A 15080-nucleotide genomic window follows, 5' to 3' on the forward strand; every position below is an offset into this window, starting at 1 on the left:
GTCGCTGCTCCTGGCATGCATGGTCCATACCCGTGCTCCGCTGGGGGTTCACCGCCGGCCAGGCGCCCCGCGCCGGCGACCGGACGTCACGAGGTCCCGCCGTCGTCGCCGTAGTGACGCGCTCCGAGGAGGCCAGCGCCCCGCCGCCATGGTCGCAGAGACTGACGCGTAGGCGCCGCGCCCTCCGGAACTGCAGGCGGAGCCGGCTGCCCGTGCTCCGTGGCCCCCAGCGCGCGTGCTTCCCTCCTGCCGCCCGAGCGGGCGCGCCTCCCCACGCCCACACCCCGCCCGCCCTCAGAGCCTCCGTGTCCCTCCTTTCCTCGCTCCCATCCGTTTTCGTCCCAGGCTCGCGCCAACGCCAGCACGTCACCCTCTGAAGCCCGCAGAGCTTGACGTTTCAGTGAGTATGGAAGCGCCTGGAGAGCGGAACAGAGAGGCAGCACTAGGCGGTGTGAGGAGCGAGGGCCGGCGGGGGACCTGCCGAGTTGGCCGGGTCCTCAGCTTGGTTTGGAGGTACTGCGGGCTTGAGACTTGGAGTCATGGTGTGACGGTGAGGCCCGGCAACCCGGTTTTGTCGTTTTCGAGCTGCCTGGGTGTGGCTGAGGGAGCGCGACGTGGCGGGTGGGGCGGGGGAGGCACACGGATTCAGAACTGGGTACGATGAGAACTGAGGACATGAGGAGATGGCGGCCGTGGAAGGGCGCTGTGCTGTGGGTGGGAGGACCCAGCGGCGGGGAAGAGATGTCGTTAGAGCGCAGCGGTGATGGAGTGCGTGCGGGGCTGGGAACAGGGTGTGGGGCGGCCGCCTTTTGAATACCTGGACTCTAGGTGTGACCACAGGCGCGGGCGGGAGAGGCTCCTCCTGGAGAGGAGGTAAGGAGCTCAGACGCCGGGGTGGCGAGGGAACACCCTCACTGGTTACTGAAGGTCTGTCCGCGTGGGTGATGTCTTCCTGGCGAAAAAGACTTGAGAACCAGGCGCTCAGCATCTGTAAGGACCTCTGGGCACGGTTGGGGGAAGGGCAGTGTATGACCGCAATAGGGAAGCTTTGACTTGGAGGAACTTGGGTTTTGATGAATGAGGAGGAATGAGCGCATCCTCCCCATCTGCTCTTTCTATATTTGAATATATGCAGAATATAAGTCCGGAGGACATGCCCCAAATGTTAAAGTGAGACACAAGCACTCAAAGGTATTCATGGGGGTGGCAGGATTAAAAGTCCTTTGAATGCCCTTTATGTTTAATTCCTTGACTTTTGATGAACAGTTTTGCTTTTACAGTCACACAAGTAATAAAACTATTTACGTTTGAAAAGAAAATCCCACTAAGGCTTCCTCAACATGCCCAGAATACAGGAACTTGAATTCAAAGACATTATGGTGTGACAATACCAAGCTCTGCTATATCCCCTCTCCCTACTCCCTGTTGAGAACTTAATGGCGTGGCAATCAAGAACTGCTTGTCCCATATTTTTTTTTAGCCTCTGCACATGCCACTGCCATACCTCAAGTCTCAGTCTAGATTCAGATGATTCAGACAGATGTCACCAACTTCAAGAAAGCTTTCTCCCTCTCTCCATCTTCTGCTGGACCTATTACGCTCCCAGTACCACAGTCAGCTGCCTCTCATGCCTCTGAACATGTTTTTTAGCACTCTGCTCCTCTGTCCCATTGAGTTCACTGACAGAACTCTAAAGGCCAGGGCCTCCGTTTCCAGCTGAGATGGCTTTGTTGCCTTATGTCCAATGTGTTTAGAATGGTTGCCCCTGTGGAGGCGCTCACTGAATGCCTGCAAAGCATCTAGATGAGGGAAGAGGTGCCGAGATGGGTGCCAGCCGCCTCTGCTGCTTGAGCCACCAGGACAGGGAGGCGGCATTCTCCGGCTGGCACCTGTTTGGGGTCCGGCTTCACACTTGCATCACGTGTCAGAGCCCCAAGGTGGAATCATAATAAAAGATATGAGGAGTCCAAGACCACGACCCCGGTGTAAACAGGGCCCAGTTAGGACTTTTGCACATTGTGGAGCATGTGGCCTTCTGGCAGGACAAACACTGCCATGAACAAGTGCCCTCTATACAAGATAAAAAACAAGCTGTCATGAGGGTAATGTCCATATTCAACAAGCAGGACAGGTAAATCCTTCAGAGCTGAAGCTAATAAAACAATGAACAGCCAAGACCATTTTTACAGCTTTAAGGAGATTATACTTAACATCCAGTAAACATGTTGAAAGTGTACAATTTGACAAGTTTTGACACATATATGCCTCCATAAAAAAAGTATGACAAGACAACGAACATGTTTATCACCCTATATAACCCCTCCCCCACCTCACCAGGTGGCCGCTGATCTGCTTGCTGTTACTATAGTTGCATTTTCTAGAATTTTATGTAAATATAATCTTAGACTATGTACTCTTTTTTTTTTGGTCTGACTTCTGTCACTCAGAATAATTATTTTGATATTCCCCCATGGTGTTGCACTTAGCAATAGCTGGCTCACTGTTACTGTAGAGTAGTAGTCCATTTATGGGTATACTGCATTTTATTTATTCATTCACCTGCTGATGGACTTTTGGGTTTCCAGTTTTTAGTTATTACAAATAAGGCTGCTATGAACATCCATGAGCAAGTCCTTGGGCATATTGTTTCATCTCACCTGGGTTAATACCTAGAGTGGGGTAACTGGATCATATGTTTATATGTCTAGTTAACTTTTTAAGAGATGTCCAAGTCATTTTCATTTTCAAAGTGGACGCAGCGTCTCACATCCCTGCCAGCAGTGTTCCAGCTGCTCCACAGTCTTGCCAACACTTCATATGATTAGTCTTCTAGTTTTAGACATTTTAATAAGTAGCATCTCATGGTATATCAATGTGGTTTGAATGTGTATTTAGCTAATGGCTAATGAAACAGCATATTTTAATGTGCTTATTTGCCATCTCTACCTCTTTGGTGAAGTGTCTGATTCATTCGTGCATTTATTGTTGTGGAGCTCATATACATATGATATGCATGCACGCACGCACACACATATACCAGATATGTGATCTTATTAGGCAGGAAAAAAGATATGAGCAGGGTGCGGAGAGAATAAGGTCAGTAAAACCCCCCTAGAAAGAACTAAGTTAACCAACCAAAACGAGAAAGCCAGAAAAGACTCAGAGTTAGAGTTAACCAGTTAAAGCTCAAAAGGTCAGGAGCAACTTGTCCTTGAATGTTTGAATATTCCCCAGATAAAGAGAAATATCTCAGCATAACCCATGACTTCATTGTGTCAATTAGATTGTGTTCCATTGTGAAATTTACTTTAGCCTGCTAAAATGCCCAGCTATAAACAGCATAATAAAGACAGGAAGATCCCACCTTAAAGTCAAAATTGCATTTGAAAAACTCCAGGAAGTTAAGATGTAAGATTCTTAACATACGAATTAGCAAACAATAACTCCGCCCAACCTGGGGGGCAGGGCAAATGGTCTTAATAGATATGCCCCCAGACCAGAAAACTGCTATTCTGGGAAGAAATCAGCAGTGAATTTCTTATGTTAATTTTGCAGAATTACCTGGAAAACTAAAAAGAAAGATGTAATGACTCATCAAGGATGAACTTTCGGGGACCACTTAGTCCACACCCCTAACCCTTTGAAAATCCTCAATCACCTATAAAACCCCAGACCCTAAAAACCTTAGGGGTGCCTCTTCTCTGAGGTAGCCTACACTCCCCCTTTTTTGAGTGTGCACCTTTTTGCTCTAAATAAATCTCTCACTTAAAACGTTTTGTCCCTGTGCTTTTCCAGTGGTAGGTCTTTATTACTTTGCTTTTTCATTCTAATCACCTTATACTCTGACTTCCCTGCATCTCTGAACCGACCTCCTCCCAACAACTTAAAAATATTTTCACCCTACCTGTGGCTTCTATTCTCTTATCAATGTCTTTCAAAGGAAAAGTTATTCAGATTGACACAGTAATGTTTTATCAATTTGTTCTTTTATGGATTGTGCTAAAATACATGAAAAATACACAGGATGGGATACATTAAGTAGTAGATTGACATTGCAGAGGAGCAGGTTAGTGAAAATAAAGACAAGTGGAAACTTGTATGAAACAGAAAAATGAAAGAAAAAAGGGATTTAAAATATGAACAGACAGTGACTGAAGGGGTATGTGGGGGGGACTTGGTGAAGGGGGGAGCCTAGTAAACATAATGTCCTTCATGTAATTGTAAATTAATGATACCAAAATAAAAAAAATACATGAACAGGGCATCAGTGAGCTGAGGGCAACTTCACAGAGCTGATGCGTCGCTGGAGACCCCAGAAAGTTAGTTTGCACTCCAGCTGGTTAGTAGAGGCAGTGATCCTGCTTGAACTCTGGGCAGTCTGTTCTCTCGCCCTTTGTGTGGGCTTCTTGGCCTCAAGATCCCCCCACACAGCCAGTACTAAGCCACAGGTCACAGTGTTCTTGTTATCAGTGTTCCGTGCGGTGAAATCTGGCCAGCTTAGCCTCCCTGGCCTCCTGGACCCATCCACTCAACTCAGGGAGGCGGTGGCTCTGCCTAAGTCCCCCACCTTGTTCTGCACCCTGAAAACTCCAGACAGTAAGATGGAGCTCTTAGGCAGAAGAACAGAAGAAGTGAATGGGGTGGAGAGAGAATTGAGGCCAGGAAAGCCCACTAAAAGGGACTCAGAGAGTTGACCAGATAAAACGAGAGCCAGAAAGGGCTCACAGAGTTCATGAGTTAATCACTTGAAGCTCCAAAGGCCAGGAGTGACTTGGAATGTCTAAATATTCTCCAGATAAAGAAAGGTACCTGAGCACAGCTGCGAGTAAAATTTTAAATTTCCAGAAAAATCTTGCCTGGCTTTAGTACATTTGCATATCAATAGGCGTTCAGAGGTGGAAAAAAGTATGGCTTTAGTGCATTTGCATCATTCCTCAGGGGTGGAGAGAAGTTCATCTCCATATCAATGGGTAATTACCTGGGCAACAAAGGGCTTATCTGTACGTGGGAGGTGAGGGGAAGGGCCGGTTTTGCTTCTGCTGGAGCAGGAAAGAGGGAAGGAACCAGACTGCAGTTTGTAAGCAATAAATGGATTTTAAACTTTATTTCTCCCTTTGACTGATTTCGGTTTTTGGAGTTACTTTGACCCAGAATTTCCTTTGCCTGGAGTTACATCAGGTGCAGTTGGCAGGATTCCTCTGAACCCAAAATATGTCATAATGGGTGCGACCTTTGGGAAGGCCACCCCTAGAAATGATGGGGAGAAGTGGTGCTCACGCCAAGAGACGTGTGTCTACACTTGTGTGGTCGTGGAGGCACCACCGCTGCTGCTGGCCGTGCCGACCCCGGCCCGTGACTCAAGCCTAAGGCTACTGCTTCTGCCACTGCTGCTGCTTCTGCTCCCAGCCAGAGCCTGGTCACAACTATGGGAAGGAGCAGAGGTCCGGGTCATCTTGATAGAGAAGCAACTGGCTGCTGTGTGAAAGGCAAGCTCCCAGATCCTATTTCAGCCAATTGGAGCTTAGTCTCCCTCCAGTCAGCAAGAAGTACACCCACCACCCCTAGACCCTGCCAACTGACCAAAGCCACGACTCATCACCCACCCCAACTACCCCCAGGCCCAGCCAATCAGCCAGAGCCACGGCCATCACCACCCCCCAAACCACCCTGGAAATCCATAAAACCTTTGTTCTGGGGAAAACGCGCTCTCTTTCTCTGGCATCTTGCCACTGCGTTGGTGCAGATGAGAGATTGAGCTCGAGCTAGCTCGAATAAAGGCTCTTTGCTTTTGCATCGGGGTGTTGGCTCCTTGGTGGTCTTCTGGGATCCGCGACTTTGGGCACAACACTGTGTACCATGCCTTGCTGGCTACGGAGCCCATCACTGGAACAGCTCCGTCCAAGCTAATAAGCACGTATCCCATCTCGGGGTGGATGCGAGACCGGACCCAAGAGCTACAGAGTAGTGAGACAGGGACCATGGGCTTAGACAGAGTAGGGTGAGGGCCTGCAGAGAAAGCAAGGCAAGATATTTACAGTCAAAGCAATGTAACAATGTAAAGTCCCTATGGAAACTCTGTGTTCAGCATTATGCAAAGTCAAGGTCACACTAATTCTCTAGGGTAAAGATACTAGACTAGGAATATAGACATCTTCAGTGAGTTAAATTAAAGGTCAAAAGGCCAGGAGCAACTTGGCCCGGAATGTTTGAGTGTTCTGCAAGGGTATCTCAGTATAACCTGTGACTTCACTGTAAACAGCCCTAGCAAACAGGCAACAACCCAGCCCCTTGGGCGGTCTTAATTGACATGCTCCCAGAGGGAAACTGCTATCTTGAGAAAGAACCAGAGCAGAAAATTTCTTCTATTACTCATCAAAAATGAGCATTCTGGAACCACTCAACAAGTCTGCACCCCTAACCCTTTACTCTCATTCCTGAAAATCCTCAACTGCGCATAAAACCCCTAGACAATGAGCCAACCACGGACTCTCCTGTCCCCTCGTGGCGTGAGCCGGGAGCTCTGTCCTCTCACTTTATCTCTAAATAAAAGTCTGTACCTTGCTCTGCTGCCTTGAGTGTTTGTGAAGCTCATTCTTCGGCTTCGTGAACAAGAACCCCAGCATCAAAAGCCTCATGCCTGGCCTGTGTCCCTGCAAGACTTCCTGGGGGACAGAACTCAGGCTCTGCCAGGGTCCCCACCCACACAGGACAATGATTGGGCATCGCGCTTCCACTGAGGTGGGGGTCAAGGTCTGGGAGGTAAAAGCATCTTAGAGGGAAGTTTTCTTTTTATGGCCAGTGCATATACCTCCCGTAGCCCTATATACTGACCCATCTAACTTCCACAGGGACGGGGGTGGAAGTCGGGTACACTAGACCTGGGTGAGATCCCATTCCTGCCCATTTCTTATCACAGGACCACTCTCTTGCATGCATCCTACCCAATGGACAAGATTTGTCTATTCTGGTGTCATTAAAACATGTATCTTATTGCCCTTAAGTTAATTTTCTTCTGCAGTCCTTGTGGCCTGGATGCGTCCCCTGGCGGCAGCTGCCACATGGTGACTGCTCTGAACTCCCTACCTCTCCAGCTACTGCCTGCCTGTGGAATGGGTGAGCTACGGACTTAATCTGCCTGGGACTTTGAACCTGGCTGAATCCTCCGGTTTGAGTATTATCATGATTGTATGTTATTAGTGTGGTTACAGTGCTCCAGTTTTCTCATCCAGGGGCCACTGTGGAAGATGGGGAACAAGTAGATTGTAAGGTGAGATTTCTGGAGGGGTGGCCTGTGGGTAGAATCGCAGTGTTTCCAGAGTGTCTCCCCTGGCCTCAGTGCATCCCCACACAGCAGGTGTTTCCAAAGGGTGGGGAGAAGTAGCCATCTCCGTATCAATAGGTAATTACATGGGTGAGCAAGGACTTATCTGGACCTGAGAGGTTGGGTGGGGGGGCCTCTTCTTCTGCAACCAGGTTGCGAGAGACACAGGAGAGCAGAAGTGGACTGCTTGTAAGGAATAAACCGGTTTCTCCCGCTTTCTCCTTTTGACTGATTTTGGTTTCAAAGGTACTTTGCCCCAGGATTTTCCCCCTGGGAGTTACAAGGTAGAAGGATAATTCTGATCCCTGTTACTTCATGTTGGCTGGAACCAGAAGTCTTACTAAGTCAATTCAATGTTAAAAATAGTCGTGGGTAAAATTGCAGTATTTCCAGAATCTCTTGCCTGGCCTCAGTGCATCTCCATATCAATAGGTGTTTCCAAGGGGTGGAGAGAAGTAGCCATCTCCCTATGAATAGGTAATTACTGGAGCAAGCAAGGGCTTATCTGGACCAGAGAGGTTGGGTTGGGGCCCTTTCTGCAGCCAGGTGGTGAGAGACGCGAGAGAGCAGAAGAGGAGGACTGCTTGTGAGCAATTAATGGGTTTCTCCCACTTTATTTCTCCCTTTGATTTCAGTTTCGAAGGTATTTTGCCCTGGGATTTCCCACTCCCGCTCTGAGTTACAAGAGTAAAATGTGGAAACTTAATTCTGCAGATATTAGGGTTAAACAGTAGAGATAATGTACTACTATTGTGGGAAAAGACAGACACAATGGGGGCACAATGTTCTGGAAAACGGTATATTTTTTTCTGTAGATCGGGTTGGGAAAATTGGCTTACCGTTGGATTCCTACCCCACACCATATAGAAAGGTTGGCCTCTAGATGAAGACATAAATATTAATGGTAAAATCATAAAGCGAATCCAAAAAAATGTAGGGAAATATTTTTGTATTCTTTGAGTATGCAAGGATTGCTTAAGACCAAAATAAGGCATATAACATACAGGGAAAAAAATTGATAGGTCTGATGTCACCAAAATTAAGGATTGCTTTTCAACAAAGGACACTATTGGCAATGTTAACAACATAGCAGAAAATATTTGCAACATCTAGAACAGTCAAAGATATGTATCTGGAACTGTGCTGTTCAATGCAGTACCCACTAAACATGGCTGTTTCAACTTACGTTTAAATTAATTAAAATTTAAAATGCAGTTCTTCAAAACAGCAGCAGAAGCACAGAACCCAAGAACGGACTAACAGTTACCAAAGAGAAAGGGACTGGGGAGGATGGGAGGGAAGGGAGGGATAAGGGTGGGAAAAAAGAAAGGGGGCCTTACGATTAGCATGTATAGTGTGTGGGGGGCACGGGGAGGGCTGTGCAACACAGAGAAGACAAGTAGTGATTTTACAGCATCTTACTATGTTGGTGGACAGTGACTGTGAATGGGGATGTGTGGGGGACTTGGTAAAGGGGGAGCCTACTACACATAATGTCCTTCATGTAACTGTAGATTAATGATACCAAAATAAAACTAATAAATAATAATAATAAAATAAAATGCAGTTCCTCAGTTACACTAGCTACATTTCAAGTCCTCAGAATCCACAATGATGAGTTTCTACTGACTAGCAGACCATTGCTGACTACGGATTGAATTGTGTTTGCCAGAAGAATATGTTGATGTCCCAACACCCAGTACCTGTGAATGTGACCTTATTTGGAAATAGCGATCTTTGCAGATGTAAAATAAAGATGTGTCATGATGGAGTCAACTGGTGTCTTAATAAGGGAAAGAAGGAAATTCAGACGGGTGACACTCAGGAGAAGCTCAGGAGCCCAAGATTGCGGGAGAGGGGCTGAGAGACAGTATGGCTCCCAGACCCCAGCTGGCACGTTGATTTCAGACTTCCGGTCTCCAGGCCAGGAGAGGACAGACGTCTGTTGTTTTAGGGCCCCTGGTTTGCAGTGCCGCAGCCCTAGGAAACTGACAGGGCACAGATAGAGAACATCTCCATCATTTCAGAATGTCCTGCTGTATAGTGCCAATCTAGGGCAATCATGGGACTCTAAAAAGTCACAGCAATGGAAAAAACGTGCAAAGAATACAAATAAGCAGTTTATACAAGCGGAAAGTAAAATGGCTGATGAGAATGGTGACATGCAGCCTCTCCATGCAGCTTTCTCTCAGAAGAAAACAAATTCAAATAAAATTGGCTTACTGCTACACAGCCAACAGACAGATGAAATTGAATGATACACAACATTCCTGAGAATCGGGGAAATAAAACCCACCTGCATTGCTGGTGGGAGTGTAACTGCTTTAGCCACTGAGAGCAAATGGATGATATTGGTGGAATTAAGTATGCACACCCCTAAGATCTGGTCCTTCACTAGAGTTACTCTAACAGGTCCCTAGGGAGTATGTAGGAGGGTCTCATGGGAACAATGTAATCAGTATTGCAGCTGTGTCCCTCCCAGGAGTGAGGACAAGTCAGTAGGGTAGATACATACTCTAGAAATCCTATACCATGGACAGAAACAATTACATTCCTGTGTATACTGTAACATGCACAAGTCTCAAAGACATGGTGTTGAGTAGAAATAAAATCAGAATACCAACAGCAAAACTCAGGTAAGTTGAAAGACATATCCAAGAACACATCAGTGGCCGCCAATGAGGGGAATGGAGTAGGCATGGGGAGATTCTGTGGAACTAGAATCCAAACCGAGTAGAACAGCGATGCCAGGGGCAGAGGAAGGAGACAGCCCAGGTAAGCTGGTGGAGGGAAAGGAAATGCAGATCCCAAAGGTGTGAGGCCATGTATTTAACGCTGCGGTAACCCCAGAGCTGGGACTTTGGGGGCGCCATCCCAGCCCGTCCCCTCCCCAAGGAGCAGTGCAGGGAAGCCCAAGAGAGCAGCTAGGATTGAGTGGTGCACAGACTGACCATAAGAGAAAGAATAAGAAGCCTAGTGACATCCCTGCGGATGGAGGAGGTGTGCCAGCAAGCCATATGCCCAGAAAGCAGGTAACAGCTTGGACAGGGCACTTCAAGCTGGACAGTCAGAAAAAGACAAGGGCTGGTGTCAAGTAGAAATAAAAGGATGCCTTTCCTCAGAAGGGGGCTTGGGTGGGGCAGGGCTGTAACTCTGGGTTAGAGATAATCTCTGGACTCAGGCTGAAGGGGCCAAACGGCTCGCCCCCAAGGAGCTCCCCGATGTCTCTGAAGACCAGGCAGCCCTGACCCCAACCCTGAGCTCCTCAGGAAATGGCAGCCCCACAACCCTGCCCGGGACCCACCCCTGCACACCCCTCCCCTAGCTCAGTATCTCTGGGAGCAAGAGGCCCGCCCAAGGCTGGCACTGAGGCTGAACGGGGTGCCTCAGCCAGACCGGAGGGAACAGCAGCTGCTGGCCTGCACGGAGCACCCTGGGCGCCTTAGGGCCTCAGAGCTGGCCGCATGTGGTGCTGGGCACATGTTCACACAATAACTGTAATCATCCCTCTTGGCTAAGGGAGGAACACATGCTGTGGGTCTGGTTTGGGGCTGAGCAGGGAGCTGGGAGTTCCATTTTGCACGCAGAAGCCATCATAGTGGGATAGTCAAGACAGGGCCACACGTCTGGATTTCAAGCCGAGTCAGCCTGGGGACGTAGGCCTGGGGTCTGGCCTGGAGGGTGTGTCAAGATGTGGCATGGACAGTAGTGATGTCTCTGGTTTATTCATCACTGCCTGGCTGGTGTCAGGTAAGCCTCGCCAAACCTGTGAGCCAGGTCCTGCTACCGTTTCCATTTCACAGATGAGGAAGCAGAGGCACTGGAGTGGCTCTTGGCAGGCAGAGCCTGGTGACAGCCCAGGCGGCACTAGGGTGTTTGGGCATAAGAATGATTTCTAGCGCACTGAGCAACTATAAGCTTAGGTGCCGTCAGAAGTCTGGATGTCCGACCAGGGCACAGGGAAACCATCGAGCAGCACATCCACACACACTCTGCCTGCTCCCTGTGCCCTCACCCCAGCCCAGCCAAGCAGTTGGAGGTAGGAGTGGCCCCAGAGGGCAGGGGTCACAGTGAGGGAGAGGGAGGAAGGGAAGGGGAAGCAAGGATGCAGGGAAGGGGCAGAGAGCGATGGGGGGGTAAAAGAAGAGGGCAGGAGGAGAGGGCGCCCCCCGGAGACAGAGGGAGGGCGGCCCCTGGGTGCTGGGAGGGCGGCGGGCCACCCAGGGAAGGAGCAGTCTGCAGTCAGGTGGAGGGCCGGGGGGGCAGGGGGCCAGGGTGGGCCTTGCAGAATCTCACGGTGGCTGCAGGTCTGGAAGCCATCTGCACTTGGAAGCTAGAGGATGGAGGCCAGGGCCCCACCAGCATTGCACGGGAGACACCTGCACGCACTTCCCGTGCGGCCTGGGGCAGATGCAGGCAAAGGGCCCCCAGGGGGCCAGGATGGAGGCTGCTGGAGGGGAACCCTCCCAGTCCTGCCAGCCGTCTAGACATGTCGCTGCCCACCCGCCCCTCCACCCCCAGGGATGAGTCACCCCTCAGAGCCCAGCAGCTTTCTCTCCCCAGGGTCACACCCTGCAGGATCTCAAGGACAGTCCGGTGGGGGAGCCGGCAGAGGCCCAATGCGCACCACACATGCTGGCCCAGGTGTATCCTCTTCCCCCACACTCCCCAGGGAGACCCAAGCTCCTGGACCTGCCCAACTGCTGCTTGTCAGAGTTCAAGTGGGTCCCCGCAAGCCTGGGCTACTTCTCACTGCAGCAGGTACCAGCCCCCACCCACGCCCAACACAGAAGGCCTAGGAGATGTTTTCCTGAGGTCTGAGGGTGGACAGACCAGCTGTGAGACACCCTGTCTGTCCCTCTGCTAGAAATAAAGGCAAAGTGCCTGGGAGGAGCTGGGAACAAGGGCCCCACCGCTTCCCCTCACCCTGCATCCTGCCCTCCCACCTCCCAAATAAGCACACAAGACGGTGGTTTTGGTCTAAGATTGATGGACATTGAGACACTGGCCCCAGGCTCACACCTGACCAGTGCCATGCCAGGGGCAGGCAGAGCAGACAGAGGTAGGGAGCGGTCACCAGCGAAGGTCTGGGGCCGCTGGAGCGAGGGTGGGGAGGGTCAGCCACAGTGACTCCAGATGTGCCAGGTCTGGGACGGTCACAGTCAGCTGGGTGCGCCCTGCCCCTCCCAGCACCAGCACCACCAGGTGGGAAGAAAAGGAAGCAGCCCTGAACAGAGTGCCCAGGCCAGGAGAGGGGTGAGGCCAGCCTCCAGTCGAGGGTGGGTGGGTGGGCAAGTAGCAATGAGACCAGCCAGATCCTGGGCTCCTGGCCACCACCCGAGGTGCGGTCTGGCCAGTGCTGTCCATCATGCCGTGGTTGAGGCTAGGGATCGGACCGCAGTAGGAAGTCCAGCCGGGCAGGGCTGGCATCTATTTTTCTGCTCTCTGGATACAGCACTGTCCTTTCAGACCTGGCCCTCCCTTCCCAGCCACCTGCCCCCACCCGCTATGGAAAGTCCTCATCAGAGGGAGCATGCGCACAAGGGGGGGGTTAGCCCTAGAACCACCAGTTTTCCCCAAGGTCAGAGGGCACTCACGCCTGTACACAGCAGCTGGACACTGGGCCTCACCTGTTGCTACGACATGGCTTCCAGCTTGTCAGACACCCATGTAGGGAAATACCACGGGACGCTCCTGCAAAGCTTGAAAGGGGAATCCCCAGAGGGGTCTGGCCAGCAGCACACACAAAGCCAGCCAGTCTCAGGGCCACAGACCTGGTTGGACAGCACAGGAGATGTGGCAGTGGGCTCCCACAGTGGGCCCGAGATGCTAAGGCACGAAGCTACCCTAAGCCCACAGGGGTGGGAGGGGAGAGGGCAGTCTCCAGGGGCCCCCTGGACCGGCAGAGCACACAGTGACAAAGCAACGACGACAGCCTGGCTCTTCCAACTTGGCACAGGCTGGAGGTGCAGGGTGACGACCCAATGGCTCTTACTAGAAGGGGCTCTATGCCCTGGCGGCCCCTATAAAGGCCTCTGGAGAGCGGGGAGAGTCCTGGGCGCGGCAGTGACCCCTCGCCCAGGCCACGGGCCAGTCCCAAGCTGGAGTCTGGGAGGAGGATGCCCGGCTGGGAAGGTCGTGCAATGACTCCGAGGCCCTGGAGCGGGCCCTGCGTGGAGATCCTAAGGCGGGAGCAGGCACGGGGAGCAGGGCGCGGGCCGCCAGCCTTCAGGGCTGCCTGCGCAGGCCCGGGCGCCCGAAGGCCGGGTGCATGAGGTTTTCGGTGATGTAGGCCACCAGCAGGCAGATGACCACGAGCATGACGCAGATGGAGCCGCCCACCGCCGTCATGGCCACCACGATCTCCCGCATGCCGGCCGGTTCGGCGGCGAACTCCACGCACTCGGCGGGCCCCGCCGGCTCCGCGGCGGCGGGGTCGGCGCGCGGCGGCAGCGGCTGCAGGCACAGGCGGTAGCGCACGCCGTCGTGCACGTCGGGCAGCAGGTAGTCGCGGCAGGAGGCGCCGAGCAGCACGCGCTCGCACGGGAAGCGCGTGTAGGCGCCGCGCCACGAGCAGTTGAGCGCGAAGGCGCGTACGTGGCGTGCCTCGGCCGCCGCCAGGCGCCACTGCACCAGGACGCTGCGGTTGCGCAGGACGCTGGCGCGCAGCGAACGGCCGGCCGAGGCGTGCGCCGCGCAGCCGGGCGCCTGGCAGCGGAAGCCGCGCGCGGGGCTGCGGAAGCACAGGCGCCCGCCGCCCGCCTCGGGGCCCTCGGGCAGCACCTTGTAGGGGCACCAGGGCGCGTCGGTCGCCGGCTCCCAGCCAGGCGGCGTCGGGATGGCCGCGCTGCAGGGCGGCGGCGCGCAGGCGGCCAGGAATAGCAGCAGCGGCGGGGCGCGCATCCTGCGGCTGGGCCGGCGCGGGGCGCGGGCTCGCGGGCGCACGGGCGCGACGGTGGGTCACGCGGGCCGCGCCGCCGCTGCCGCCGCCGCTTCCCGGCGCGCCCGCCTCCCCGCCGCCCGCTCCGACCCGCCCCCGCGCCCTCGCGTCCCCGGCGCGCTCGGACCCAGCGCGGTGGCGGAGGCGGGGCCGCCTCACGCCCCGCCCCCCTTAACCCTCGCCGGCCCGCGGGCCCCGGAGCGCAGCTGCCGTCCCTACCTGGCCGCGGCCAGGCTTTTCCTTGGGCTTGGCGGGCTGCGGCCCCGAAGGCAGCTCCGCGACTGCCCAGGCCCCGCCAGTCAGTGGCGGGTGAGTGGGGGACAGCGGCCTGGAGTGCTCAGGACCTTCGGTCTCCCTGCCCATCCCGCGCTTGCGGCTGGACCCCAGGTGAGGGTCCTGCCCGCTCCGACCGGGAGGGGACAGGGACGGAAACTCCCTTACGTCCAGGGCTTGTGCCCCGTCGGGAGGGGCAGAGCCCGCCTGGCTGCGCACCGACTCGGGACAGGCTCCTGGGAGATGAGGACTCCTTAGTTTCAACTTTATTCACCCTGCACACGGAGCAGCCTCAGGGTGGACCACCCTCTGCCCTAACTGACCCTTTTCTCCTTCCTTCCGTCCGCAGGTGCGGCCCCGAGGCAGCCCTCCCCGTGAGCTGGGCAGGGGGCCGCGCCTGGAGAGGGGGAGCAGCCCTGCGCGAGGCCACCTGGTGCATCAGCTCAAGAGGGGGGACACACCGCCTCCCACTCTGGTCTCAAGGACGCGCTCAAGACCCTGGCTGGTCAGTCCCATCCTTTCCTAGACCGCCCAGGGCTCAGGACG

The 15080-nt window shown here is 53.4% G+C and overlaps 1 protein-coding gene and 1 long non-coding RNA gene across 2 annotated transcripts; one reads left to right on the top strand and one right to left on the bottom strand.

Annotated features, from left to right (window-relative positions):
* Positions 1–34: 34 nt before the first annotated feature.
* LOC130683278 (uncharacterized) lies at positions 35–6570 on the top strand. Its single transcript, XR_008996847.1, has 2 exons — positions 35–550; positions 3556–6570. It is a non-coding gene; the product is annotated as an uncharacterized LOC130683278 (long non-coding RNA).
* Positions 6571–12294: 5724 nt separating this feature from the next.
* On the bottom strand, positions 12295–14249 carry FNDC10 (fibronectin type III domain containing 10). Its single transcript, XM_057499597.1, has one exon. It carries the CDS (start codon positions 14222–14224, stop codon positions 13550–13552), a length of 675 nt encoding a protein of 224 aa, XP_057355580.1. The 5' UTR covers positions 14225–14249; the 3' UTR covers positions 12295–13549.
* Positions 14250–15080: the final 831 nt, after the last annotated feature.

The sequence above is a fragment of the Manis pentadactyla genome, chromosome 4 (assembly GCF_030020395.1).
Source record: "Manis pentadactyla isolate mManPen7 chromosome 4, mManPen7.hap1, whole genome shotgun sequence".
Taxonomy (NCBI): domain Eukaryota; kingdom Metazoa; phylum Chordata; class Mammalia; order Pholidota; family Manidae; genus Manis; species Manis pentadactyla.